This window comes from Ammodytes marinus (assembly GCF_949987685.1).
Source record: "Ammodytes marinus genome assembly, chromosome: 9".
NCBI lineage: Eukaryota > Metazoa > Chordata > Actinopteri > Uranoscopiformes > Ammodytidae > Ammodytes > Ammodytes marinus.
Window position 1 is genome coordinate 19,378,438 of NC_137213.1, and position 27,782 is coordinate 19,406,219.

General features: G+C 42.3%; 3 protein-coding genes across 3 annotated transcripts; 2 read left to right on the forward strand and 1 right to left on the reverse strand.

The window, feature by feature from the left end:
* Positions 1–3,022: 3,022 nt before the first annotated feature.
* Positions 3,023–4,786, forward strand: LOC307255375 (uncharacterized protein; the record flags this gene model as incomplete). The annotated part of the gene is made up of 3 exons (XM_080034057.1): positions 3,023–3,098; positions 3,808–3,965; positions 4,073–4,786. The coding sequence occupies 3 exons, from the start codon at positions 3,023–3,025 to the stop codon at positions 4,784–4,786; spliced, it is 948 nt and encodes a 315-aa protein (XP_079890183.1).
* An 869-nt stretch (positions 4,787–5,655) lies between these two features.
* Positions 5,656–14,055, forward strand: LOC307255645 (dynein, cytoplasmic 1, intermediate chain 2a-like). The gene is made up of 16 exons (XM_080034370.1): positions 5,656–5,796; positions 6,898–7,006; positions 7,094–7,205; positions 7,882–7,966; positions 9,065–9,192; positions 9,300–9,389; positions 9,573–9,735; positions 9,847–9,946; positions 10,308–10,433; positions 10,556–10,702; positions 10,847–10,960; positions 11,078–11,211; positions 11,885–12,029; positions 12,137–12,277; positions 12,436–12,561; positions 12,710–14,055. Exons 2-16 carry the CDS (start codon positions 6,899–6,901, stop codon positions 12,809–12,811), a joined length of 1,821 nt encoding a protein of 606 aa, XP_079890496.1. The 5' UTR covers positions 5,656–5,796; position 6,898; the 3' UTR covers positions 12,812–14,055.
* Positions 14,056–14,263: 208 nt separating this feature from the next.
* Positions 14,264–23,955, reverse strand: LOC307255644 (electrogenic aspartate/glutamate antiporter SLC25A12, mitochondrial-like). Its single transcript, XM_080034369.1, has 18 exons — positions 23,868–23,955; positions 23,063–23,116; positions 21,488–21,633; positions 20,892–21,007; positions 20,399–20,538; positions 20,001–20,147; positions 19,203–19,341; positions 18,986–19,079; positions 18,767–18,851; positions 18,539–18,620; positions 18,281–18,439; positions 17,817–17,869; positions 17,501–17,578; positions 16,851–16,991; positions 16,462–16,600; positions 16,128–16,286; positions 15,939–16,029; positions 14,264–15,144 (listed from the first exon to the last, which is right to left on the reverse strand). Exons 1-18 carry the CDS (start codon positions 23,877–23,879, stop codon positions 14,931–14,933), a joined length of 2,049 nt encoding a protein of 682 aa, XP_079890495.1. The 5' UTR covers positions 23,880–23,955; the 3' UTR covers positions 14,264–14,930.
* Between the last annotated feature and the right edge of the window lie 3,827 nt (positions 23,956–27,782).

A 27,782-nucleotide genomic window follows, 5' to 3' on the forward strand; every position in this document is an offset into this window, starting at 1 on the left:
AAATGTCAGCACCAACATTCGCAAAAAAAAGTATTACAAACGTATCCTATCTTTCTCATATAAATATAAATCTGCAAAGTGACCAGGGAATAGGCCTATAGCTGTGTAATAATAGCAGAGTAAAAAAGAACTAGGCCTACAGTATTCTCTGAAAAAGAGCAGTAGGCTAGCCTTCTCTTTAAAATGTATATGTATAAAATGAAATGAAGAAGAAATTCAGGCTTGTCTAATCTGCTCTGTTCACGTTTCCCAGTAAGTCATGACAGTTAGCCAGCATGCAAAATATAATCAAATGATCATTCACATAGCCTATTTAGACCCCTGCCGCAAAGACACAACACGTTCTGAGAGTCTGTCATTCTTGGGTGGGATGAGGGAAAAGAGACTCATATTCATCACTCATTTCTGTGTCAGGCCACATTTGTTAAGAGGGTTATTTTCTGCCCATTTGAATTTAGAACTGCAAATATCTGTGGTGTTACATGATTTAACAAAACTGACCGCCATTGTTTTAAGACGCATAGGGCTGATCCGGCCGATAGCCTACTTCTAGCATGTTGAGTCCGATCTAAGCTGTCTTTTAAAGCTGCTGTTGAAAGACAGACAGCACAGAGGTACCGTAACTACTATCTATGGTGTAGAGCTGATCACCTCCAGGACAAGGTGTAATTTCACCTGAAGATCAGAGGGGCCATGGCTAGTAATTGATACCCTGAACAGCTGAAGTTGTGCAACAAACACTGCTGTACATTTTAGTAATGCAGCTATTCCATGCATGCTCTCCTCTGAAATAAAGACAAAACAACAATAAGGTGTTTTTCTGCTATTAACAATCTCTTTTAAAGGCTATAGTCAGAGTGTAACAAGCACCCAGGATGCAAGATCCTTGCAACATATTTGGATTTTTCCATCAAAAAACATTGAAGATAAATTCAGATCTCATTCAACATAGTAAGAATTACTGTTTTGAAAATGTTAAAGACTTGTCCAGGCTTGTCCAGATTCCCTTATCCACGTGTAACATGCACTAAACTAATACGTTAATTGCTTGATGCATTTATATGCAATATATGGAAGTTACATTGTGTGTTTCTCTGACAAGCCCTGCAAAAATAATGTCAGATCCCTGAGGATATTATATCTGTGTTCCCCTACTTACAGTCAGTAAAACCAGTTGATTTATTTTGTGAGGTGACGGTCTCAGCGAACAGGCAAAATAAATGTATATCATTGAAAAGTTAAAGGCACCCTTACCCTTCCATTTTTGTCATGGTGCACGGAGCAATTACAGTATGATGTTCACCATTAGCCACCTGGTAGAGCCCCTATAGACTCCCTGGCTCCTTGTAGCACTCTTTGATCGCAGCCTTACCTGCTGCTTTGAAGGATAGAATTTGCTTCACTGTTGAAATGACAAACACAGAGCAGAGATGCAAGCATTTTAGTCAAAACGAAGTCAAAGGGGCTTTTTTATTGTTTTGTAATAACTTGCCACTTGTACCACACAGTAGTGTCCTGATGTCATTGCAAGTGGAGGAAAAAGCTTGAAAACATGATAATTCACTTTTTATTTCTCAAACCTGGAAATAATATAGATTGTATTGTTTATTACTCTACAAACATTATGTGTCCAACTGAGACAGGAATGACAAAGTATATAAGAGAAGGTTAAATAGTAACTGTATATCTTCTGTGTGTGTGTGTGTGTGTGTGTGTGTGTGTGTGTGTGTGTGTGTGTGTGTGTGTGTGTGTGTGTGTGTGTGTGTGTGTGTGTGTGTGTGTGTGTGTGTGTTTGTACTACGTAGGCATTAACGAATATTTGTATCAATGTGGAAACTAGTAAAAGGAAGGTTTTGAAGTTTTAACTCTGCACTTGCCAGACCCTGTACCTTTTTTGACTTGGTCTTTGGACAAGCTAGCCCATAATTCCTGCATATTTCTTGGTGGACCTAAACAGCAGTTGACATGGCTACCCCTCTACTTGTTGACTGGCCGAGACTTCAGTTAAAAGGACATAGCCAGCTGTTTTGGGGAGAGAGGGTTAATTTTTACCTGCCAGGAATGTTTGGTCAAGAAATAGGCTACAGTAGCTCTGTGCACGTCCCCCGCATATTTTCGCATTGGTCCATAAAAGAAACAAGGAACATGTGTTTTGCAGCTATAGATTAGGGGAAATTGTAGTGTTTTTGAATGCATAACTTCTACCTCCACTGGGGGCTTCATCAATGACCATAATGCCCTTCAGAAGGAACTGAGAAATTGGATTGCCTGTGCACCCAGTATAGGTGCCCTGCTGTTAAAAGGCCGTTTCCTGCGGGTTTTACAAGGAGTGACATTTTGTTTGAAGTTGGGCTTTTTTACTGCTGTTTCATGCTCACTGTGCTAATGAGCTCTTCCACGTCTCAACTGAAAAAGTGCGAAGGGGGCGGGGCCACGCACTTCAGTGGCCAATGGAGAGGCCCAGGTATTAACAGCAGTATTTATGAACAGTGATGTTGTGCTGCACATTAGACCAGGACTGGGGAGATGCAACAGCAGGTGAGCAGGTTTCTAATTTTCACTCTATAGTTGTCAGGTTTAAAAGTTTAGAGTTGTTCAGATAAGGCAAATGTGGCTTTGCATATTTTAAATTGAATTGTTGCCAGTATACTAAAATGCCAAATGTTACCACTGCCTTTTAAAAGATGATCATTAAATTTCACTGAGAGATGACCAAGAATGGTAAAAAAAATTAAAAATAAAATCAGATGGCTAATTTAATTGAAACAAACTGTAATGTCCAGAAGAAACTCCACTACAACTTAAAAATATGATCACTATACATATATATTTTTTGTGTTGCAGCAGGATATCCTCATTTAGTGCTTGAATTGGTGTGTTGTACTTTTTTGAGAGTCCATCTTCAGTTTGTTTTTGTACTTTCAATCATTAATACAGATAATATTGTATAAAAGGCATTTGTGAACAGCAGTGATGTAAGCTGAAATAGAAGATAATCTCCCTCTTTTTTTCCTACGGGATAATGCGATTGCAGATGTGGAGGATGATTTCCCAGGTGTACCTGTTGAGTGCGCCATGCTACCTGCTGTTCATGACAGGTTTGTCTGAACGAAAAATGCATGAAATTATTCCTTCCTTCATTACACGTTTACGTAGGAGTGAAAACCATACCAATTACAAAGCTGTCCAGAACACTGTTCACATAGACACGAGTTGAATGAGTCCTTTAGAGTTGCTGTGTAAAATGCTTTTCATAGTGAGGTGCTGGTATGTTTGAGGTGTCTGTCTAATATATATCATCTGCCTCCTTCCAGGTTTATTAGAAGCAACGTCTCTGGCGAAAATTAAGAATCCTGAAGGTACTTTATTTGCTCACTTTTTGCTGAGTGTAAACTTTACAACACAAGTCTTTTTTTAACAGAAATAGACTAATAAAGAAGTTACATTAAAAGGGATTTTGTTTTGAGTGGTGTTATTAATAGCCTACATTTAATATGTAAGTTATCATTCCAGAATAGTAACTTATAGCCTAGTATAAGTAGTAGGCCTATGTTAGGTAGGCTATTATAGTATTATTATTTGTTAAAAGTGTGTTGTACAGCTATTCCAGCTTTTATCACTATTATTACTGGCACTAATTTGATAGATAGTTGTCCTGCAAATTGTTAAAAAATAAAGTAGGCCTATTGTAAACCAATAATATATTTTGTTGTCATATGGTGTGATATCAAACTTGTAGTTAAACTTCTACAGGGTTTTTACGAAACAATATGTCCCATTAAAATTCCTGATTGTGTTCCTCCACAGCAGGGAATCGTCTCAGCATCGACTCCGATCAGGCACATGATTTTCTGACCAATTCTCGACCTAAGAGGAACGCCGTATATGACCCAAAGTGGTACAAAGGCAATCCTGATTTCCAGTCCTACTACCGCTTCTACAACAGCATTGGACACATCGAAGGAGTGAGTTGGGGACGGTTTATTGAAGATTTTCATTCACATGTTTGTTCTTCTCGGAAGACCTTTTCAACTAAAGACTTTTTTTCATTCCTGTGTTTCTCTCAAATCAGCTGTATGAGATCGACAGGATCAGGATGCTGTATCACCAGATGCGTCACTTGGAATTGACGTACGGCCCCGACGCCTCTAGTTACCAAAGCGTCATGGGCGTGCTGACCACCACCGCGCCACCGTCCACCGCCACGCAGCCTCCTCCTCCGCCTCCCACCACCCCTGCTCCTACACCGGACCCTCTGGAGAACGCTCAGACGTACTACCTGTGTCACCCGAAGGACCCGCTGTGCAAACCTCAGATCGTCTACATGCCGACGGGGGCTGTTCCGGTGCTGTGCGACCCACGGCACAACCCCGCCTGCAGGCCCAAAACAGAGGCGGAGATAAAAGCTGATGCCGCCGCTGCTGCAGCTGCAGCTGCTGCTGCTCCACCACCACCACCTCCTGCTCCTAAAAAGTCTGCCCCTCCTCCCCCGCCTGCAATCACCGTTAAAGCGATGGAGTATGACTGTGACCCGTACTGGGACCCTGACTGCCTCATCGATCACCCTCCCCGCCCAGTCCTGGAGACACCTGCGCCGGAGGAGGAAGCACCTGCTGCCGAGGTGGAGACAATGGTGAAAGAGGAAGTACCGGTAGCTAAAGATGAGGAAAGCGTCCCAGAATCGCCAGCCGCCGAGAAAGCCCCCAGCCCCCTCTTCGACCCTTACGATTTCACACGTGACCTTTATGACCCCTATCGTTATGCCAATCCAGCTCCAGAAGAGTAAAAAATAAAAATAAATAACTAAGAGCTTTGAAGCTATTGGTAAGACCTCAAGAGGAGACCAAACCAAGCAGGACTGTTTGCAAATAAATTAAACAAGAGTACATTGAAATCATGCAAATCATCAAAGGACAGACATGTTAAACAATGCTTTTATGTTCATAGTTTTTTCTCCACATCCAACCAAACCATGTATTTGCCGACGAAATGCACAATAAACCTTTGAATGGAATAAAAACAAATAAAAAATGTCATTATGAATAGGCCTACTCTGCCTATCCTTTTAAAGTAGCCAACAATTATTTCTTTCTATTCTTGTATCTTTTTTTAATCTTTTGTTGAGTAAAAAAGTTGACAATATAGGCCTACACTTCGATCCAGTCCACAAGTATACATCCATTCTTCTTCAGAACATGGGGTAGGAATAAACCCTTTTTTACTCCATTGTCCGACCTACACAATATCTGTATCTCAGTTATAGGCCTATTATAATTATGTCTGAAGATTAAACTGATACGTTGTGGCATAGGCTAGCCAGATATCAATCAACTAGTGCACTTACAAACATAACACAGCCTATAGAAATAATACCTTGAGTCTGACAATAAAGATGATGATGATGATGAATACAAAGGGGTGAATAGCCTACACTAAATGAACCACAACAGGATAGGTTAAACATAGCCTATTGAGATAATTACTCTGTTGATTTCTCTCTTTATAAGCATCTTCAACCACCCCAGCCAAAGTGGATATTAGGCCTACAGCTGAACACAAAACATCAAATATTATCTAACTCTCCAGGTAATTGTAATTTCTGCCATTAGGGGGCGATAACACTTTACTTTGACAGCTGTGTGGCCAACCGGCGATGAAGAAGACCGCGGCGGAGTGAAGTCTTCTGTCTCTTCCAGCATCATCAGCCTCCACCACCATCACTTGTCTCTGGACTTAACCCGCACCAAACTGGATTATATTGTCAACTGTGTATTCAAATCTATCGTCTGATATCAGGTATTGTGTTACGTCCTCCTCATAGCCTGCGTTGCTTTCAAGAGTATCGGCGAATGGGACGCTGAAGCAGACAGGATGCGGCCGGGCGTTGGTTTGCGACGCTGACGCTAGTCCCCCGTTATAACAGCAGCAGGCCCGCCGGTGGCTGCCATGGAGATTAGCATGCTAACGCGGCTCAGCTAGCTGTCCGTGTTGACAGTGACCGTTAATTAGATTATTTAACCACGTTTGACAAACCCCACTGACTCGATAGAAAAGCCTCTACGGCGTTCACTGTATCAACGGCATGTGATGAAGAAACACGAGTTGAAATGGAAACAATAGCTAGTTTTTGTTTATTATTTTTATCTGCAGTTCTGACAGCCGATGGAGTGGGGTCGGGGCATCTCGGCTGTTATGGACACAGATAAAATGTAATAGGATTAGGAACTGTGTATGACCGCTTTGTAACTGGTGACTGAGAAGAGAGGAGACTCGGGATGAGGAAAAAAAAGAATATGTATTTTTAGGGTTAAGTTTATAGGCCATGCTTTAAGAATAACTACTCCCCTCAGTCATGGAGAATAAAGAGAAAATTGTTATCATCAACTGGCTCGTGTTCACATGTTACCAGTATGACAGCCCTAGGGCTACCGTGAAATATAATACCGCAAACTCCAAATACCATAATCTTGATATGGTGTTCCTCCCTGCTTCCCTAAACATTAGGGAATAATTGATTGGTCAAATTCTATTTTTATTACTTTTTATTTTAACAGAAAAGCCAAATAGATGATAGTTCTTCTAGCTAAGTAATCACTGCTTTTTCTGGCCCTTAATAGCAAATTGTTTGATTTTGTTGGACATAACAAGAATCTTAAGTAAGTGTTTTTGGGCTCTAGGAAATTGTGAGACCAAACTATTTATCCATGAGAAAATAATCAGCAGATTAAAATTCGTAGAGCCCCACCAGCAAACACGCTGTAAGCCTGCTAATTAACATTCTGATATTTAATTGAGGGTTATTAAAAGTGGGCAAATAAATTAACTGAAACGAAATAACGAATCAAATGAATTAAAAACTGTTACATGTTGTTTTCACTCTTCCTCCCCCTGCTGCAGCATGTCTGACAAGAGTGAGCTGAAGGCCGAGCTGGAGAGGAAGAAACAACGGATCGCCCAGATTCGAGAGGAGAAGAAGAGAAAAGAGGAGGAGAAGAAAAAGAAGGACGTAAGTGGGGGGGAAACCAACGATAACATTTCGACACCTCGGCGGCGTATCACACATTCACACTCAGCTGATTGCGTTCTCTGTCAGGTGGACTCCAAGCCGTCCTCTGGCGGTCATGAGGACTCTGACCTGGAGAGGAAGAGGAGGGAGGCTGATGCCCTGCTGCAGAGTGTCGGCATCACCCCTGACATGGCCCACGGTAAAACACACAACACCAGCCAGCATGCCTGGTCTGCTTTATAACTGTTGTTCTCACCCTCACTTATCTCCCATCACTGTTCTGGTTGTCTGCTCACAGTGTGTTTATAAATGTCACCTCTAACTTTGTGGTCTGTGTCTGGCTTGGTTTTCCGTCACTGCCCTCCCCCCCCTTCCCTACTCCCCCACCTACCTCACACAATATCTGAACATTGCTGGACATAACTGTTTGTTTTGTGCATGACACCTTAACCTGCCTGCCATTTATTTTTTAATTCTCTCTTCTCCCCTCCCCCCCTGTCTGTCCTCTTTATTTTTATTTTTTGTCCTCCATACGGCATGCAAACTCATTAATTTCTTCACTCATTGACACACTTTCTCCCATACCTCACTCCCTCACTCACTCCCTCACTCACTCACTCATTCACTCACTCACTCACTCACTCACTCACTCACTCACTCACTCACTCACTCACTCACTCACTCACTCACTCACTCACTCACTCACTCACTCACTCACTCACTCACTCACTCACTCACTCACTCACTCACTCACTCACTCACTCACTCACTCACTCACTCACTCACGCAATCACAAACACACACACATGCACACTCACTCACAGCTCAGCCCCTGAGGGTAGTAACAGAAGATACGTGTCTGTTTCACTACCTAGTCCCCGCCCCCATGTCTCCCTCCAACAAATCAGTTGGCAGCGATGCAGGAAGCCAAGACTCCGGGGATGGAAACGCCGGACCAAGGTCTGTGTGTGTGTGTGTGTGTGTGTGTGTGTGAGAGAGAGAGAGAGAGATGGGGATGGGTTGGTTGGTTTTAGGGAATATTTATGTAGGGCTGTACAATATATCCAAAATCTATGGTTACCGCAAATGTTGATACCGCGGTATTCGTTTAATAAATTATAATAATGTTTGGCCAATCAGATGTAGCCTACCAGAAAGTGTTGTAATGGGGAGCATTTTTTTATGTTTTGCTTAACTGGTTACTCAATAATAAATAATAAAGCCAAGTTGTATGAATGGAAGCACTTAATTTTTTTTCAGTGTCTGCATAGGCTACTTACTGTCTGGGTTCTACATTGGCAGTGAACTCAGAGCAGAAAGACATGTACGCTGTATATTATTTAAGTATTTGTTCAATTATGCAAGTGATATAGTCATCGCAATATTCAACAAAGTTTTCGCTTATCGCAAGTTTTCCTGATATTATGCAGCCCTATATTTATGTGATGCTGAGTTTTACCTGCGTGTATGTGTGTAATATGTTGAATATACTTAATGAATTCTGAGCTGTATCCTCTTTGCCTTTTCACCGGCACACTGACGATTCTCAATTAACATGCACTCCGTTCTTCTTCCTCTTCTTCTCTCTGTCTTTCTTCCTCTCCGTTTGTTGTCTTTGGCATCTCTTTAACGGCTCACCTCTTGCCGGTGTTTCACCCTTTTGTTTTTCCTATCTCTGTTTGTCTGTGCGTCCTGTCTTTCTCTCTCACTAACACCGTCTGGTGGTTTGGCTGTATAAGGACATTGCATTGGGATCCTGACCCCTCTACTCTGCAACTCCACTCCGACTCTGAGCTCATGGGGTACTGCTCCTCCTCTCTCCTTGTAGCTTGTCTTCCAGCTTGATTCAGTTTCATCTTAGATTTGTCTAAACGTGTTAATATTATGTCTGTACATTACTATTTATGTCGCTACGTGTGAAATTTGCATTCAGTTCTGCTTTTACGTTGAAAACCTGTGTGTATTTGAGCTGATTTCAACAAGTGTGTGTGTGTGTGTATGTGTGTGTGTGTGTGTGTGTGTGTGCATGCGTGCGTGCGTGTGTGCGTGTGTGTATAGACGTGGAGCTGTGAGACTGGGCATGTCCAAAGTGACCCAGGTGGACTTTCTCCCAAAGGAGAGTGTGTCCTACTCCAAAGAAACACAGACACCCACCGAAGCACTGACAAACACCAATCAAAAAGCAGGTAAGCAAACACTTTTTTTCCTTACCTTTAAGTTAACCCTGGCTTAATCAGAATTCAGTAAAACTACATCAAATGTGTGTGTGTGTGTGTGTGTGTGTGTCTTCCAGATGAAGAAGATGATGAAGACATAACCGCCGCCCCGCCCGCAGACGACAACCAGCAGGATAAAGATGAACAGGGCGATCAACAGGAGGAGGGTGAGGACAGAATGTTTTTAACACCTGAAACATTCAAAGTGTGAGCCGGCTGTTAGGTGCCTAGCTGTCACTTTGCTGTAACCAATAACTGGGGGCAGGATATCTTATCAGTAATATGTTCAAGTTATGTTTTCCAGTGTTGTTTTTTCTCTTGATGTCATACATTGACCCATTTGTGCACAGACACTCCCAAAGAGCTGACAGAAGAAGAGAAGCTGCAGCTCTTGCACTCTGGGGAGTTCTTGTCGTTCTTCGAGCGAGGCAGTCGCATTGTGGAGAGAGCTCTGGCCGAGCAGGTGGACGTCTGCTTCGACTACAGTGGCAGAGACCTGGAGGATAAGGAGGGGTAAGGCGCATGGGGAAAAAAACAACTTTGTGCAAATGTTCTTTTGCAGATACAGGGCTGGTAATATTTTATTTATGTTTTTTTTTTCTTCCTCCCCGGCCCCTCCCACAGTGACTTGCAGGCCGGTGCAAAGCTGGTCCTGAACAGACAGTTTGCAGACGAGCGCTGGACTAAAAACAGAGTGGTCACCTGCCTCGACTGGTCTCCTCAGGTTTGTTATTGATTCCCACAGAGAGATTGATACACATTACCCATCCAAATCAGCACCTCCCTTAGGGACTCACTTTCATCCACCAGAACCCTGTCCTCTCTTACTTGTGAACAGTTGAACTGACTTAATGGTGGAGTCAGGGATTATGGTTTTTGTCAAAAAATACTTTTTGTCAAAATCACTGAAAGCCTTCTCACAATCCATTACCTGTCCGTATTGTGTGCACTGCAAAGAAATCCAGTGTTAGTACACAGCCTAGGCTCTCTAAACTTCTATGTAAACAAAGGCAATGTTAACAAAGGTGCCCTACATGCCTGTTTACATAGCCTAGGCTGTGTATTAACTGGATTTTTCCTCTTAGTATCCAGAGCTGCTGGTGGCCTCCTATAACAACAATGAGGATGCTCCGCACGAGCCCGATGGTGTGGCACTGGTCTGGAACTTGAAGTACAAGAAAGACACTCCGGAGTACATCTTCCACTGCCAGGTTAGGAAAGTGTTCACGTGCAGATGACCTACAAATAGATTGTTTGAAGCGGAAAACAACTTAATGTTTAGGAAGAAGCAGATATATATTTAAATTGTATATTGTTTTTTTTCTTCATCCAGTCGGAGGTGATGTCGGCCGGGTTTGCAAAGTTTCACCCCAACCTGGTGGTGGGCGGGACCTACTCTGGACAGATTGTCCTGTGGGACAACAGGAGCAACAAGCGCACCCCAGTTCAGAGGACTCCCCTGTCGGCAGCTGCACACACAGTAATGCACTGGAGCTCATACACCTTTATGTCTAAACACACACTGCTTAAATGAATCCCTCTGCACCATAACATCAGGCTGATTTGTCTTAGTAAGCATACTGTATGTTGTGTAACTCTTGTCACTGTGCTCGGCTGTGTTCAGCACCCGGTCTACTGTGTGAACGTGGTGGGAACCCAAAACGCTAACAACCTGATCAGCATTTCTACCGACGGCAAGATGTGTTCCTGGAGCCTCGACATGCTCTCCCAGCCACAGGTAAGTTGAACCTGCACTGATGATGTACAGGTGCGCTGTCATTAAACATCAGTTGCTTTGTCAGAGTTTTGTGTCTGAGGCTGTGTGTGCTTTCCTCCTGTCCCCCTTGTATTGCAGGACAGTCTGGAGCTGGTATTCAAACAGAGCAAAGCAGTGGCCGTCACCTCCATGGCCTTCCCTCTGGGAGACGTCAACAACTTTGTGGTGGGGAGCGAGGATGGCTCCGTCTACTCAGCCTGTCGCCACGGGAGGTAACTGCTCTTCCACCTCTGTCCTCATTAATGGGATAGTTCAGTATTTTTGAAGTGGGGTTGTATGAGGTACTTACAGTATACATAGTTAGTTAGTCTGTTACCTTATGGAGATCAGTGCAGTGATTTGAAGGAGTTTGGCGGAGATGTCGCTGTAGCAGAAGTCAGCCTTGTAATGTTGCAGAAGGGGTCAGCCGAACAGTATATATAAATGCTTACCTAAGAAATAAATATCCATTCAACTGTACACTGTATGTAAGATGTTTTCACTGCTGTATTAGTTGGCTTAATAATACGTGACCGAACTACGCCGTTGCAGTGCATCATAGAATAAATGTAGCATACAATTGAACAGATGTTAACATTTTTTGGTAAGCTTTTATATACAGTATACGGGGGAAAAATTTGACTGGCCCCCTCTGTAACAGTACTTCTGCTACAGTGACGTCTCCCTCAAACTCCTCTCTATTGGTAACAGACTAACAATGCAAGTACCTTATACACTCTTCAAAAACACTGAACTATCCCTTTAACACCAAATGCCTTCCTAAGGAAAGATTTTTTACATGATTTACAACTAGGATGTGAAAGCAACACAGTGGAAAGCCATTGAGAGGAGAGAGGGGACCCAGTAGAAGTCCTCACCGTTATTTTCTTTGTCTGTATTTCACAGTAAGGCGGGGATCACTGAGGTGTTTGAGGGCCACCATGGTCCAGTGACTGGCCTGAGCTGTCACAGTGCTGGAGGACCCGTGGACTTCTCTCATCTCTTCATCTCTTCCTCTTTCGACTGGACCGTCAAACTCTGGAGCACTAAGGTCAGACATTTGCAATCACACACAAGCTCATTATACTATTAGGGTGCCCTATCAGCATGTTTTCTAAACATTATTCCATGTATTCCATCCGTTGTTCATCCTTTCAGAGCACCCGTCCGTTGTACTCATTCGAGGACAGCTGTGACTATGTCTACGATGCCATGTGGTCTCCGACACACCCTGCTCTGTTTGCTTGTGTGGACCTAGCCGGACGCCTGGACCTGTGGAACCTCAACAATGATACAGAAGTATGCCTACACACACATAGCACTTCTAGCTTTGGTCCAGCCTTTGAAGAAATAGTTATTATTCCATGAAATGCACATGTAGTTGTCTAAGAATGGCAAAACTTCAGGCCATCCGTGAATTTGCCTGTTTTTTAAGATGTAGTTTGTATTTTTTTTAGGTTCCCACCGCCAGTGTGTGTGTGGATGGGTCTCCGGCCCTGAACCGTGTGAGGTGGGCTCCCTCTGGCAAAGAGATCGCTACAGGGGACTCGGATGGACAGGTGCAGGTCTACGATGTAGGGGAGGTGAGTCTCAACCCATATTACTTAGATGCTTTTGTTATTTCCGCACGGGATTTATTTACCTTCCTTCAGTTATACATACGAAAACAAATTCAAACGGTACCGGATTCTAGATTCCTGAAGTGCTTTTCTGTCCTATTTCTCTCTGCAGCAAATCTGCGTCCCCAAGGCCGATGAGTGGACGCGCTTCGTCAGGACGCTGGCTGAGATCAATGAGAATCGAGACGAAGCTGAGGAACTGGCCAACGTCTGATTTCACACAGACACAAACACATCACAACGAAACGTGCTCATCAATATCTCTTCAGCAACACTACATAATCCTGGCTTCCAGCTTTTTCCACCTACAACTTGACTTGGCCTGAGGAGATGTGCAGAGCTAGAAGGGATAGACAAGACAGATTTAGACGGGTTTTTAGATGTGTTTTTGAATGTGTGTCTAAGAGTTTTAGAGTATTCGTAGGATACATACAATGAATGTTGCGTGTAGCAGTGCTTAGTACGGAAACCACATTGAAGTGGTTGAAAGTTTAACTGACGGGGGGAATACAGGGAAGTGATTTTCAGCACTGATGTTTGCTGTCCACTCTAAAACTTCTAGCTTTGATACCATCCTCAGGGCTCCAGACACTGCTCTTCTCCTGAGGCCTCAACTCAACCAACTCAGCCCTTTTTTTAAAATATGCAAAACCTTTGTACTTGCACCTTTTTATTACCATTTGAGTGTTTTTACATGTTTTAATATTTTTCCAGACACGCTCGTGCACATGGCTGGCAAAGTGAAAAAAAGCTGATATATCACTATCAAACTCCTCAGCAACACTAAAAACAGCTGATGTGCTGCTAACACATATACAGTACACACTCTGGCCTGCGCAGAAGTGTGTCACTCTTACATTTTAACCACTGCAATATTTAATATTTATTCTGGTGGTTGCAATTATTTAAATATTTTGTGTATTGTTTCAAAAAAACAAAAAAAAATATGCTGCTTTGTACTAAGAGCTTGAGTAACACATTCCTAAAAATTAGCACTACAAGCTTTTTATCAGGGCAAAATCTGTTACTCGACTTGCCTTGAATCCTTTGACGCTAATAGTTAAAACCTTTTTTTTTTGTTTTTTTTTCTGTACCAAAGGTTATTGTTTCATACTCTGTACCTGTGTAATGAGTAGTGGAAAACAGTTTCCTGTGACTCGTCCTCTTTAAGAGGATCCAAATAAACTAAATGGGAGTTGTAAAAGCAAATTGTGTTTTCACAGAGAATGAATTGCTTTTCCGTTAGTTTCCTTTTATTCCCTCCAGGATGCAGCAGTCCAACCTTACCTTGAAAACGCTTTTGTCTTTCATGTTTAAACTGAACTAAAAATGTCCTGTAGCAACCATGTTTGATATGACATTACAAATATCAGTATTCTGCTTAAGACATCTTGTACTGTACTCTTTCCTGTTACTGTTCCAGACACAGTTAATGGTTGCACTTTTACCATTGGAATAAAAACGCAAGACATATTGTTAAAATTAAAACCATATGGATGATTTATTTCAATAAAATACAATGATTGAATTCAGATACATTTAATTTATTATTACCTAATTATCTGCTCACGATTCTTGTCATATCAAGAAATCACTTAATTGAAAAGTTCTGTACATCAGTAAGAGTGATTCTCAGAAACCAGGACCAACGCCCCCCCCCCCCCCCACGCAACCGTAACATTACAGTTACTGTGCAATGATGCCGACTCATTCTCACAGAGCTTTTGTCCTGTAACATTTTCTTTTTCGCTGCCTCCTGTTAAAGTGTTGTCTCAGTACAGTTATACAATATGTACAGTACGCAGCCTCCTGTGTGAGCACCAAGCAAGGGGAAATCCCCACCAAACGTGCTGACCTGCAATCATAATTTTTTTTCTATGCTGTCCAATAAGAGAAGTCCTACTCACACCGAGTATCAGACGGAAAATCAAAATAAAAACATATCAGCTACTCATGAGAGAAAGAGAGAGGAGTGCTTGAGGCTCCGTTTTTTTTTTCTTTTTTTTTTACACAAATGCTGGAGAGAAGAAAACACAAAGAAGATGGAGATGCCAGGAGCGTACAGTCACTGAAGACACAAACACGGGCGGCACGCTCTGGTCTGGCCACTTGCATCCCACAGCTGCAGCCAGCTCTCCAACCTCCAAACACTGACTGGGGACCAGTGGAGTGAGAGCTACGGGCTGGGTGTTTGCTTGTTCCTAAAGATTATAGCCCCTTTTAATGGAGTGTGTTTTAACTGTGTGTGTATATATATCTATCTAAGTGTCTGGCTCCTGGTAGAGGAGGAGAGAGAGGGGATGAATCAAAGTGATATGGAGATTTCAGAGCCTCTATGGGGCTGGGGCAGGCGTGGCAGTGACGGGCTCAGGGTGATGTATGGAGACCACGCCAGAGGACTTAAACTTTGGAAGGTGAAGCCCAAACTTGTTCTCAACGCCGGCAAAGGTAGCCGCCGCCAGCCGGTAGCCGCCCACGTGGTCGGCGTGGATGGGAGGAAGCTCCGAGATGCGAGACTTGGGCGTGGGCTCAGATCCTGCTGGACGACTGCAGAGGAGGAGGAGGGGGTGAATGGGAGAGAGTGTTACTCAAACGTGATGGCATTTTTGATTTATTTAAAAAAGGTACACTATGCAGTTCATGAGAAGGGGGGTTTGTTTACATTTGCACAGCCTGCAGTAAGTTTACCTAACATACTTACTGTATATGTAATTCATAGTATTAAATAATTCTATCAACATAAATCACGACCAAATTATTTTGAGGCACCTGAAACAAAATGTAAGACTAACAACATTCTATTATTTGTTGTTTATTCAGTTATGAGAATATCCTTTAGAAAATGTTCACTTCTCTGACACGTCAAAAGTTACATAGTGCACCTTTAAATGAAAGGGGTTAGGTGTTAAAGTTACATTGTGTAAATGTATGTTTTAACATTTTATTGGAGGTGACTGTGATAAAATGCTACTTTTTTTTGAAGAGTTGTGATGGAAAATTGGACAGTAGTGACACCTGTGAAGCTGCACATCAAGACACTGCTGCTGTGTTAGTTTGTAATTTGTAGTTAGTTATATATTGGCATATTTCTTATGCAAAAGACATCTTCAATGTGATGCATTTCATTACCAAACAGATAAAATGCTAACTTAATATTACTTGTTTGAACTTAAGAGTTGTCCAGCAGAGGGAGACAGGCAGCTACCCAAAATGATTTTTAAATCATTCATTAAATATGGCATTAGACAGCTAAAAAGTTCCTATGTAAGTTAGTAGGAGGAAAAAAACACAAATAAAAAGGCAACAAAACTGCTCTCCTTTTAAGAAAATGATCAACTTACTGTCCTCCAAAGTCAACGTATAACCACCGCTGTAGGAGCTCGTAAGTCACCAGGGTCACGCCAAACTGAGGAGAAGACCGGCACATACGAGCTGGGGAAAAGAGAGAGAGAGAGGCAGTTCAGGGTTTGAATGCAAAGGCAATGTTAGTCACATGAGGTCTATGCATGCAGGAGAACACACAAACACACCTCCGGCTCCCTTCCACAAAGCTCTGAAGCCTTCCTCTGCCATAATCTTCCTGAAGCAATCGATGACTCCATTGTAGGAGGTCTGTCCTGCCCTCGCTGCAACTTGCAGACGCGTCTTGATGACATCGGCAGGTGTCACGAGGGAGGCAGCGGGGATACCTGGGAAACAGAGTCAGGAAAGAAGTTACGGATGATGCATGTTACTTTAACCATCTAAAAAAAAATGATTTAGCATTTCTTGACTCTGCTTGCTGCTGTGTTGTCAATTGAAGTGCTGAGTAAATCGCTAAGTGTGCACTGTGTTACTAACTCTGCTGTTCTAGGTCATAGTTACCTGCAATGGCTCCAGCAGTGAGAAGTTGCAGAGCTCCCAGCCTGCCCTGTTCGTCAGCAAACTGTGTCTTGAGGTGAGCGTAGGCGGGGAAATAGATGGCAGAGAAGGGGATGTCCCTCAGGAAGCAAGCCTTAGCACCCTAGACAGACACGGAATAGAGAGACGGCTTTAGAAACTGTGCTTGGGAACAGAATATGAATGAGTGAGGCCAAGAGAAAGTGAGTGCCAGTTAATTAAACAGCGGCCGTCTTCACACCGGTTGAAGTGGCTTCTAAGAGAAATCTACTTTTAAAGGGCAAGTCTTTTTATAGATCTCTAACTACTGTGCTGTGTCACTGTGAATTTTAAAAAGGTGCTTGTATAGCGGGTATCATTCAAAGACACATTACCTTGTAGAGGCCAAAGAAGCCCAGGTCCCGGATCACGCTGATTGCGCTGACTCGAGGTCCAGTGGTGATCTCTCCTGCCACCTGCAGGCGAATCTTTACAATCTCCAAAGGGTTGGTGAAGACCACCTGAGAGCCTCCAGCCTGGATGAATGGAGAGAAGAAGAGCTTGTTACATTTTTATTATAATTTTTTATTTATTTTTACTCACTGCTCCTACATCTCACATGTACGCAGCTGAGGGATGGGAGCCTTGCGTGTGAAACGTATCAAAAGTAAAACAAATGATATCCTAAATAGTGGTTTACTTTGCCATTTCCTCGGACGGTAAGGTGTGCCGGGCCAATGTGTGTAACGACCAACAACGCTATCGAAAACAAAAACAGAAAAACATGTTGCATTGGACAATATCAATTTCAACTCTGGATGCGATTTGGATTTGGAATTGCAGTCCACTGTTAGTAACTCTGCAAGCAAGTTAATACAAAAAACATTAACAGGCCGCATTAACGATTTACTTATAAATGGCATGGAAAGCTAAGGAGACACACACCCCGGGTTACTGCATATGTTTTTTCCTTGTCTAGCATTCATTGAGGCATTTACAAAACAGATGGAGCGGGATGCAAAAGTGTCTGGGAACTTGTACTTACACAGGCACCAGACAGGACCTCGGCGAAAAAAGGAATTCCGTCTTTACCCGTGAACTTGTCTCTGACAAGGTCGTTCACCTATGGGACACAAACACAAGCAGCCATCAGACCAAAGACAATGCCAAATCTTTACATACATTTTTAGATTCTTCTAACTGTATTTTAAATTTTTTTGAATGCCTTTTTATTTTAATTTATGTTATTGTCAACGTGCAGGAAACTTTGGTGAGGAAGCTTCTTTAAAACTAGATACAAGGTACTAAGGATAAAGACACTAAGGAGTTGTGAGATGTGTATGCAAGGGGAAGGTACTCACTGTCAGTTTGATAGCCTTCTCGGGGGCCACACCAATGAGCTGAGGAACGAGACCTGTGGGGCATCATGGGAGATTTAGTGACAGCGGCATAAGACATGACGTCACACATATGAACATGGAGTCCAACAAAGACACACTAAGAGGAATGATGACATAAAAGACTACACTTCTTTTTATATATTTTTTTTTGGGGCATTTTCAAGCCTTATTTGATAGTAAAGAGTTGAAATGGGGAGACAGAGAGAGAGGGGGGATAACATGCATTAAAGGTCCACGGGTCGGATTTGAACCCGTGACCACTGCAACAAGGCCTGAGCCAATACGGTACGCGCTCTATCCACTACGCTACCGGAGCGCCGAAAAAGACTACACTTCTAAGAGGAACGAACAGCGTAAAAGACAGACCACTAAACACCAAATCACTTGTGTCAGCACAGGGGCCATCTGAGAGCTTTGTGGCCTACCTCTGTAGAAGCCGAAGGCGCCCTCGTAGCGCAGCACCTTCTTAGCACAGTCGAAGCTGTTCTTGTACATCAGCTCTCCTACAAAGGACCCTGTGGACCTCTGGTTCTGCATACGGGTCTTCACCAAGTCGATGGGATACACAGCCGTCGCTCCCGTAGCTATGTAAACACACACATAATGTCAGACAAAATAATAACACAAATTTGATGAATTGAATGCTGCTGTGTACATCTGTCTTTGGTTACAAGATAACTGACCTCCAGCAATGGAGCCCAGGGTGAACCTGTAGGCCGACTCTGCAATTTGGAGATACACAGGCCGAGAACTGTCCCCTTGAGCCTGATTGAAAAAGCACATGTTTGATTGTGGTGAATTTGTATTTAATATACTTTCTTATTCAAAACAAAATCCTGCTTTCGTACTGCAAATATTGAGTAGTTATCAATGCGTTACAAAGACCACAAAGAATGTCGCACGCATCCTACCTGTTTTTGAGTCTCAACAAGGTGGTGGGGCATACAACCTTCCTCTAAGGGAGCTATCCTCTCAATGTCAGTAAGATTCAGGCGCCTAGAAACACAGATGTATACTGTAGTTCCATGTTATTTACATAACTGTCATCATACACAATATTTTCTAGTAAATGTCAGAAGTTTGAGATGAATCAAGCCCGGCTTCAACTGTGTAGCAGAGTGTGTGTTTACCCAGAGGGGGAGTGCAGGGCTGATAACTGGTACAGGATGTCTATTTCCATTGGAGTGATCTGACCAAACTTGTTGGCACCATGAACAAACTCTTCTGCAGAAAGCGAGAGATAAGAGAGAATAATAGTCAATAAACACATGGGACATTCCTGACAAACTGGTGCAACACTTTAGCTTTAAAGTCAAAGATACAAATGCATGGTAACAATGTGTGCACCTTTGGTCACCAATGTGTCTTTCCGCGTGCCAGCCAGTGTGCTGTAGATCTTGCGTATCAGCTCCATGTTGTTCAGGAGGGCGTTGAAGGCATTGAAGTACGAGAAGCTGACCAGGTGAGAAGTGCTGCCACCTGCAGCCTGGTGGAAGAAAGGCAGGGCATGTCATGTACTGATTTGCAAATAATGTATTACTCCTTACATAATACCCACTTGTGTAAATTGAAACTGCACCCTGCTTTCTTTCCTTTTCACAAGAGCAAAGGAGTAACTTTTTCAAAATAATATCAGCGAATCTCCACAAGATACCTAGCTTTATGTGACAAGAATCTCAGGTAAATACCAATTACATATCGGCGTTAAACACCACATTTAGCCCTGTTTAGAGATTATTGTGTGTGGAAACACACATCACAAGGGAACACAGTAGAGCCTGAGAAAAGCTTAAAAGATTATCAAACTTAGAAATGCACCAGGCCCAAGATGAAAATAACCAGTATAGTATGTTAAGGCGAATAACACCAGATGAGAAGAGCATGAGGGTTTGCAGATTTTTTTTTTTTATATTTGGAGCAAATTAAAAAAAATGTCATCTCAAATACCCCCGGAATAGCAACAGTTTCCTCTTCCAAAAAGTGGCAGACACTTTGGCCTAGTGAAAAAAAAAAAAGAGAGTGCGCTTCCAGCTATGAAAGTTAATTTGGAGCAGTCAAGAGCTGCAGTTCATCTGAAAATAACACTCATCTTCCTGTCAGTCAAAACTGAACACCTAACTGTCAGTAAAAGCCCCTGACACTCACTGAGACAAGGTTCTCCTCCACAAAGGGTGTGAGCATGTGGTGTCTGATGGTGGCCATGATGTCACTGAAGTCCATGGCGCAGATGACACCACTCTTGTCTTTGTCCTTCTGGGCAAACGCCTGGCGTGCATGCTCCAACTGCAGCTCCTAAAACGAAACATGACACACCACAAGAATGAGTGTAAATATAAAAAGACAAGCTGAAACAAAACTCTGAGTGAGTGAGTGAGTGAGTGAGTGAGTGAGTGAGTGAGTGAGTGAGTGAGTGAGTGAGTGAGTGAGTGAGTGAGTGAGTGAGTGAGTGAGTGAGTGAGTGAGTGAGTGAGTGAGTGAGTGAGTGAGTGAGTGAGTGAGTGAGTGAGTGAGTGAGTGAGTGAGTGAGTGTGTGATTTGCATACCTGAAGGAACTGGGTGAACTCGAGGTAGCTGAGTTGCTTCTTGTTGTCGTGGCCAAAGTGGAGACGGATGAACTCACAGGTCCAGTTGAAGGGAATGTGGTGATGCACTGTGGTCTGGCTGAAGATGTCCCGCACATTATCTGCAGCACAAATACACATTCAAATACAATTTTTTTTTAAAAAGGGTAACAATAATCAATATGCAATACACAATTTCATAAATTATTCAAATGCCAAGTGTGTGTGTGTGACATTTGAAAGAAAGCAGAGGTGGGAAGCAAAGATTGCACGAGAACAATTATGTAAATGCATGCATGTGTAATGATTTAAACCGAAGAGTAATCTGATTAACATTGCATGTTAGGAAATTCTTCCTCCATAGTGCACCGTAGGAAAAGTGTGTCAACTGCTTTTATATAATGTCTTTTTCAGTATTTACTGCAAATTGTGTAAACTGAGCTCATGTGTAGACACTGCAGACATTGACCCTCACCGAAGGAAATGGCTCCAGTTCCATTCTTGTCAAACAGCTGGAAGGCCACTTGAAAGAGAGCATCGGGTGCACACAACACTGATTCAAATGCAAGAAACTCCTGGAATGAAATCAGCCTGTGGTGTCAAAGAAGATAAAATAAAAATGAAAGGAAAATATTGTTAGACAAAAACTCAGCAAAGATTTTGTAATGAAGCCAAGATCAGATCATACAGAAAAAAAAGCAAATTAAGGACCAATTCAAAAAGGTTTTTTACCAGCGGTACAAAGATATATTATGCATACATACACAGTAAGATGCTTTCATGTGAACTGAAAGGCCAGACAGCAAACTAAATAAGCTACCGCTGACTGGTAAAACAGCACATTTTTCACAGAGTTTTTGTCACATGACCAGTTAAGTATGTGTGGATTTTACGTTATGGCATACACAAACAGTCTGGGATAAGAGAGTCATTGAAATTGTTATCTTATCTGTAAGTGGCTATAATGGAGAGTACTGATCAGACAAGGCTCAATAAACTGTAAATTAGAAATTATAAGCTGCGTGCAATCATTGGTGTGTTCGCTTAAACCATTTCCGTGTCAGTACGTACCCGTCCTTTGTGGTGTCTGCGACAGCCGCGATGAGCTGTACAGTTTTGGGGTTGTAGTGGATCTGTGTGTTGAGTCCTAGATACCTCTGGACAAAGTCTCCCGGGGTCATGAACTTTTCTCCATCATTGTCCACTACACTGGCATACTGTTGGCAGAAACAAGACCATAACCCCAGCAATACATACGCTCCTTTCAAAAAGGCACCAACTCATTTTTCCTTTGACCCAAAATGAACCCACAAACAGGGATCATCTAATAAAACATTCCAACTATTTCTTGCCTGCAAATCAGCAGTAATCTCCCAAAACTGTGTGCACCATTTACATAACCAATAGTTAGTCCACCTTTACAGCATGGCTATACATAAGCTGTCATCAACAGCTTTGTTAACCCGCACAGTGCCCTATGTAAGGACATGTTTGGTCAGTATTCAGAGTCATGAATGTTCAGCATGACGAGTACATAGCCTTCAGTGAAGCACAAGTCAGCATTACTACACACACTGCAGGCTTTTTGTTTCAATTCAAAACTATAGTGTCAGAGCTCTCCACCAGAGCTTGTCTAACTTTGATACAGTGCAAAACGAGGTGTGCTCAGATGTTTGAGATTGGCGGTTCACAAATACATCAGCTTGTGTCATATGTCTCTAACTAGTGAAGTGCACTGGTGGTGATTCATGTGGCATCTGCCCAGAAAAGGTCAGTGACCTTGAAATGAACGACACCAGCAGCTTGAGCGGGCTCACACACACACACACACACACAAACACACACACACACAAACACACACAAACAAACAATGGTGGCAAAACATGAAGGTCAACTAAAGCCACTCTTATGGTCACACGCAGACCAATTTATTTTACCCAATACACAACATCAGCACCCGACCTGTGTGACACTGCTGCTCTATGGTCCGCTAAGTACATTCAGGGACATGAAAGTCCTGTCTTGTGCTGTACTGAAGACATTGAAACTAAAATAATGACAATCCCAATTTAACAGGGACTTAAACCCTGACTGGACCCATTAAAAAGGTCTGATGCTCTAACAACTCCTTAAAATACCCTCTGCCTGCACACCCGTCCCTACACAATCCTTTCCCCTACACTACGTCATGGGTGGTCAAAGCAGACACAGATTGAGAAAGGCAGATTGCGAAAGCCACATCTCTTGCAGTACACTGAATTGAAACACCCTCAATCACAACAGCTGTTGCTGCCTTAGCAACCAAAACACAATTATATATTTGGCTAACTAATAAATAGTATCATCACAGACAAGCTAATCAGTTAAAGCTATTTGTTTTGTTATGTAACAATGAAAGGCTGTGTTGGAACTTTAATTTGGGACTAACGCTGTAATTTAAACCCAATGACAAAATTACAAACTCATTCACAAAGTGGTGACAGTCTTGGGGGAGTCGCTTCTTTTCCCCCCCACACACATCCAGAGATGTTTAAAAAATACACACAAAACTCTGTCTCTGCAGTTACGTTTTCGCCAACATGACAACAACAAAAAAGACACCAACACATAAAAAGACTGATCCAGTAAGGACCATCCAAACCTTACCTTCTGGAAGATAGTTTTCAGCTCACTCGGGTCCCCACGTTTGGTAGATTGCACCTAAAACAGGAAATAAATATAAAACATTATGACAATGTTCGACAATGCCAATAAGGGCTTTTACATATCAGTAAATGCTAAACGTTAAACGCAAGTTCTGCAAGCGGTGTACAGGACCTAGCTTGGAGCAAAACAAGCTAGCTTCCATGGGTCTCTGTCTCCTTCAAACGCCCACTACTATGAAGGAGAAACACACAGACAGACGTGGCACACAATTAAAGTTAAGCGACTACACCCTAGAAACCAGAAAGCTGAGCAGGTAAGGTAGTTAGCGGGATAAACAACCGACTAGCCAACAAGCTCAAACTAACGTTGCAACTAGGTAGCCGGCTAGCAAACACAAACTAACTACTCATATGAAGAGGACACAAACCGTTGCAATGTCACGTTAAGCTTTACATCGGCAAAAAGCGAGAGGACGAGAGCATATTGACAATGAGTCGAGTGCTATGGAAAAGATGCTGCTTCCGTTAGCGTTAGTGCGTTTTATCTCTGCAGTATCAGCAGCCTGATAGCCGTTTAGCATTATCTCGCTAACTAGGAGGTTGTGGATGTCTCATCAAGGCCAGCCAGGGTTGCGGCTAGCCCAGGGATGCTACGGCCTCAGAGCACACCCTATCCCAGACACACCACCCGGACAGGACCGAGAGGTCTAGCTTTGGACATTCCTACGCAAGACAGCGAACAGAAGACATGCAAAAATGCTAAAGAAAAGGTTTAAAAATCGCCAAGAGAGCGATGCCGAAGTCACCTTGACGGCCATGATGTTTGACGTCACGCACAGTGAGTGAGAGCGACCGAAAAACGCAGAGCGCACGCCCTCGGACGTAACGTTTAAAACTAGAGGAGTCGTGAGAACATCAAAACGAATTGCTTAGCCGTTCAAAAAACTCAAAGGAAAGTATCAATAAGCCATGTATTTGAAATAACAGTGATTCAATAGGCTACGTGTTCTTCAGGAGTGGTAATGACAGTTATAACGTGAAAGGCTGTGTTGATGTTGGTAAAGGAATCCTCATATAACCGCGCGTGCACACTCTCTCTCTCTCTCTCTCTCTCTCTCTCTCTCTCTCTCTCTCTCTCTCTCTCTCTCTCTCTCTCTCTCTCTCTCTCTCTCTCTCTCTCTCTCTCTCTCTCTCTCTCTCTCTCACACACACACGAAGCCCCTACCACCAAAACTGCTTAGGAACTACTGCTGCTAGCCTATACAACTGCTCTACTGAGCCATTATGTTATAAGTAGTCCAACAGGAATTGCCTGCTGTGCCATTTAAAATGTCTGCTGTGAATAAGGCACTATTTTGCCTTCACTATTTTGTTTTCACTTTTAGTTTATTTAATACAGTCGATGAGTTCCTATCTCATTGACCTTGGAGAGGTGTCCATATCAACAGTGTTTGTTGTCGATGATAAGGCAGAGACCTGCCACAGTAGCCTATATCTCAACCTGCATGACCGCACTAGCCCTGCGTTATGTAACTTTGTTTAACCATTGCAGTGATGACATTTGATTTAAGAGAGAAGGTCCTGTGTAGAGGTTATTTTTATGCTTTAAAGGCCAGTGGTTTGAGAATTCAAGCAAACACACACCCAAGTTAGGCCTTGAACATATTAGCCTCGTTTGAGCAGGAGCCGTCTTGCTCAGACCTGCGCAATTATGACGCGCGTCTTGCTGAGCGCACAGCAAAAATGCTGCAAAAATGCTGTGCGCTCAGCAAGACGTGCGTCATAATTGTGAAGGTCTGAGCAAGACGGCTCCTGCTCAAACGAGGCTATTAACACCTTTTTGTAGGTGTAGTGTATTTTGTTATGACACATTCTAAGATTACTGTAGTGTATTATGTTACTATACATTTTATATTAAAGGTCCCATATTATGCTAAATGCACTTTTTAAATGTGTTCCAACATATCCATGCGTCCACGGTGTGCCTAGAGACTGCCAAAATATCAAAAAAAATAACAATCTCTCCTTTTCTCACTCTCCCCTTTTCTGAAACCCCCACCCCTCCCCCCAAAAACACTCCAGTCAGAATTATCCCCTTTTCTGACCTCACAAACCGTAAAGCCAGAAGCTTCCACTGTGCAGCCCACACCCCTATTTCTTATTGGTCCACGGCCCTGACAGACAGAGGGCGAGGCGTATCTGGCTTCGCTTCCGGACAGGGGGCGGGGGGAGCTCAAAGATTGTATATTTACGAGGGGACCTGCAACTCTTTTTTAAAAAATAGGCCATTGTGAGATTAGCTGAACATCAGCATAGTATAATAAATTATCTGAAAGTTTTTTTCAGCAAACAATTAAAGAAAAACGTATTAGGGACCACTAAGACCATATAATATGGTGTATAATAGAACCGAAAAGTGTATAATATGGGAGCTTTAAGGTATAGGCCTACTGATGAATCAGGAAGACAAGACATTAGAGTTAGTCTCAAATGCAGAGTGCAAAGTAAGGAATGTTCTAAGCTGCTTGAGTGAAGAAACTCTCAAGGCTGATATGTAGATCATTCAAATGGCATACAAAGGAAGGCCTCAGATGGTCCTTGGTAATGTCTATGGCGTTGAGCGCGAGAAATGCGGGCGCCATCTTGGACCGGTCACACGTTCCACTCAGTGTAGTCTGTTTGGCAGGTGGAATGAACTGTCAGCGCATGTAATTAATCATATCTCATTAAAGGCCTACTTCACCGGTTTGAATATGAAAGTGTATTGAATTCTGAGATCCTATGTAGTATAAATGTGCGAAAAAAATTGAAATCGGTTCATCCTAGCCTGAGAAAAGGCAGAAAGAGTGTTTTTTTAACCCTATATTTCTCTTTCTCGTGACATCACAGAAAGAGAAATATAGGGTTAAAAAAAAACGTACTTTGTAAATATTACTGACATCACAGTAATATTTACAAAGTACGTTTTTTTTTAACCCTATATTTCTCTTTCTGTGATGTCACGAGAAAGAGAAATATAGGGTTAAAAAAAACACTCTTTCTGCCTTTTCTCAGGCTAGGATGAACCGATTTCAATTTTTTTCGCACATTTATACTACATAGGATCTCAGAATTCAATACACCTTCATATTCAAACCGGTGAAGTAGGCCTTTAAATACCAAACTGATTTTCACGCGGTTTTCTTTGCTGCAATGATCATACATGTAGCTAAGATACAGGGCACAAGTTTCGACGTGTTTTAATATTCATAGTGGGCTTAACAGTCATAGAAGATTCTGATATGATATAAGTAACCAGACGTCCGAGTCACACACTTCGTCCGGGAGGAGATTGAAACGGAGGATGTGTTGTGCTTGGGGAACATATTGAGGAGACACAGTTTGGCATCGACAACCACCATTCCGACTTGTTGTCATTGGTTGTGTCTGTCTTTCACAAATTAAGGCTGCACCACATTGCCAAACTCGCCTCGCTTGAATTTCTCTTCGGAGTAAAATGCGATTGCAAGGATGGTTAACTTTATTTTATGCATTTGAGTATTATTGTTTGCTGTTGTTGTTTGATTTTCCCTCAATTTAATACTTTTGATTGCTGTGGTTTTGTATTGAATGTATTTTTAAATGTACCGCGCTGCAAGGCACGCATTGATTTCCTGTCTGTGTCTGAGGAACCAACTCGAGACTAGACTGAACTTGGTATTCCCCCCCTAGTATAGAACATTGGACAACCAAGAAGACTTTGCTTTTAAATAATCCCGTCCTCTTTTAAGAGGCAATTGCCTAACAAGCTTGTGTTTTAAATGAGAGAAATAAAACATATTTTTACATGAACACTCATGTTGTCCTTCTCTTTTAATGAGATATACACTGGTTTTTATTTATAGCCTTCATGGGAAACATCCACCCTTCATATGTACCATGCTCGACTACTCCTCCTAAATTGCCCCGAGCTAACTCCAGTTTAGGAATAACTGCCTTTTCATGTAGTGCCCCTAATTCATGGAATGCTCTGCAGAGCAGCTTAAAAATGACTGCTCTTCCTACTCTTGGTTTATTTGAATCTAGGATTTCTGAATTTTACACATCTGACTGTAACTGTTTTAGCTGAATTCATTGTTCATTTAGTATTTTATTTTTGCTCTTGTTTTGTATTTGGTATAGGCCTACTTTATTTAAATTAATATATTTTATCCTATTTTATTTCTGTTCTTTATGTTATCCCTGTGATTGTCTTTATTGTGTATGCTCGTCACTGTAAATGAATAAATATATTTATATATAGCCTAATCATATATTGTTAACTTATTAAAATAGCTGACTTTACTGCCCCTATCTGTTTCTGCTTCCCTTTTCGGGGGATGTTCCTCGTTTTGATCTCGGACGTCTGGTTATTATATCATATCAGAATCTTCTATGACTGTTAAGCCCACTATGAATATTAAAACACGTCGAAACTTGTGCCCTGTATCTTAGCTACATGTATGATCTTTGCAGCAAAGAAAACCGCGTGAAAATCAGTTTGGTATTTAATGAGATATGATTAATTACATGCGCTGACAGTTCATTGCACCTGCCAAACAGACTGCACTGAGTGGAACGTGTGACCGGTTCAAGATGGCGGCCGCATTTCTCGTCAGCGCCAATATATGGAATGAATTCAGTCTCAATATTAATGAATGCATAGAGAAGGATTCACACTTGTATTTTGTGATTTATATATA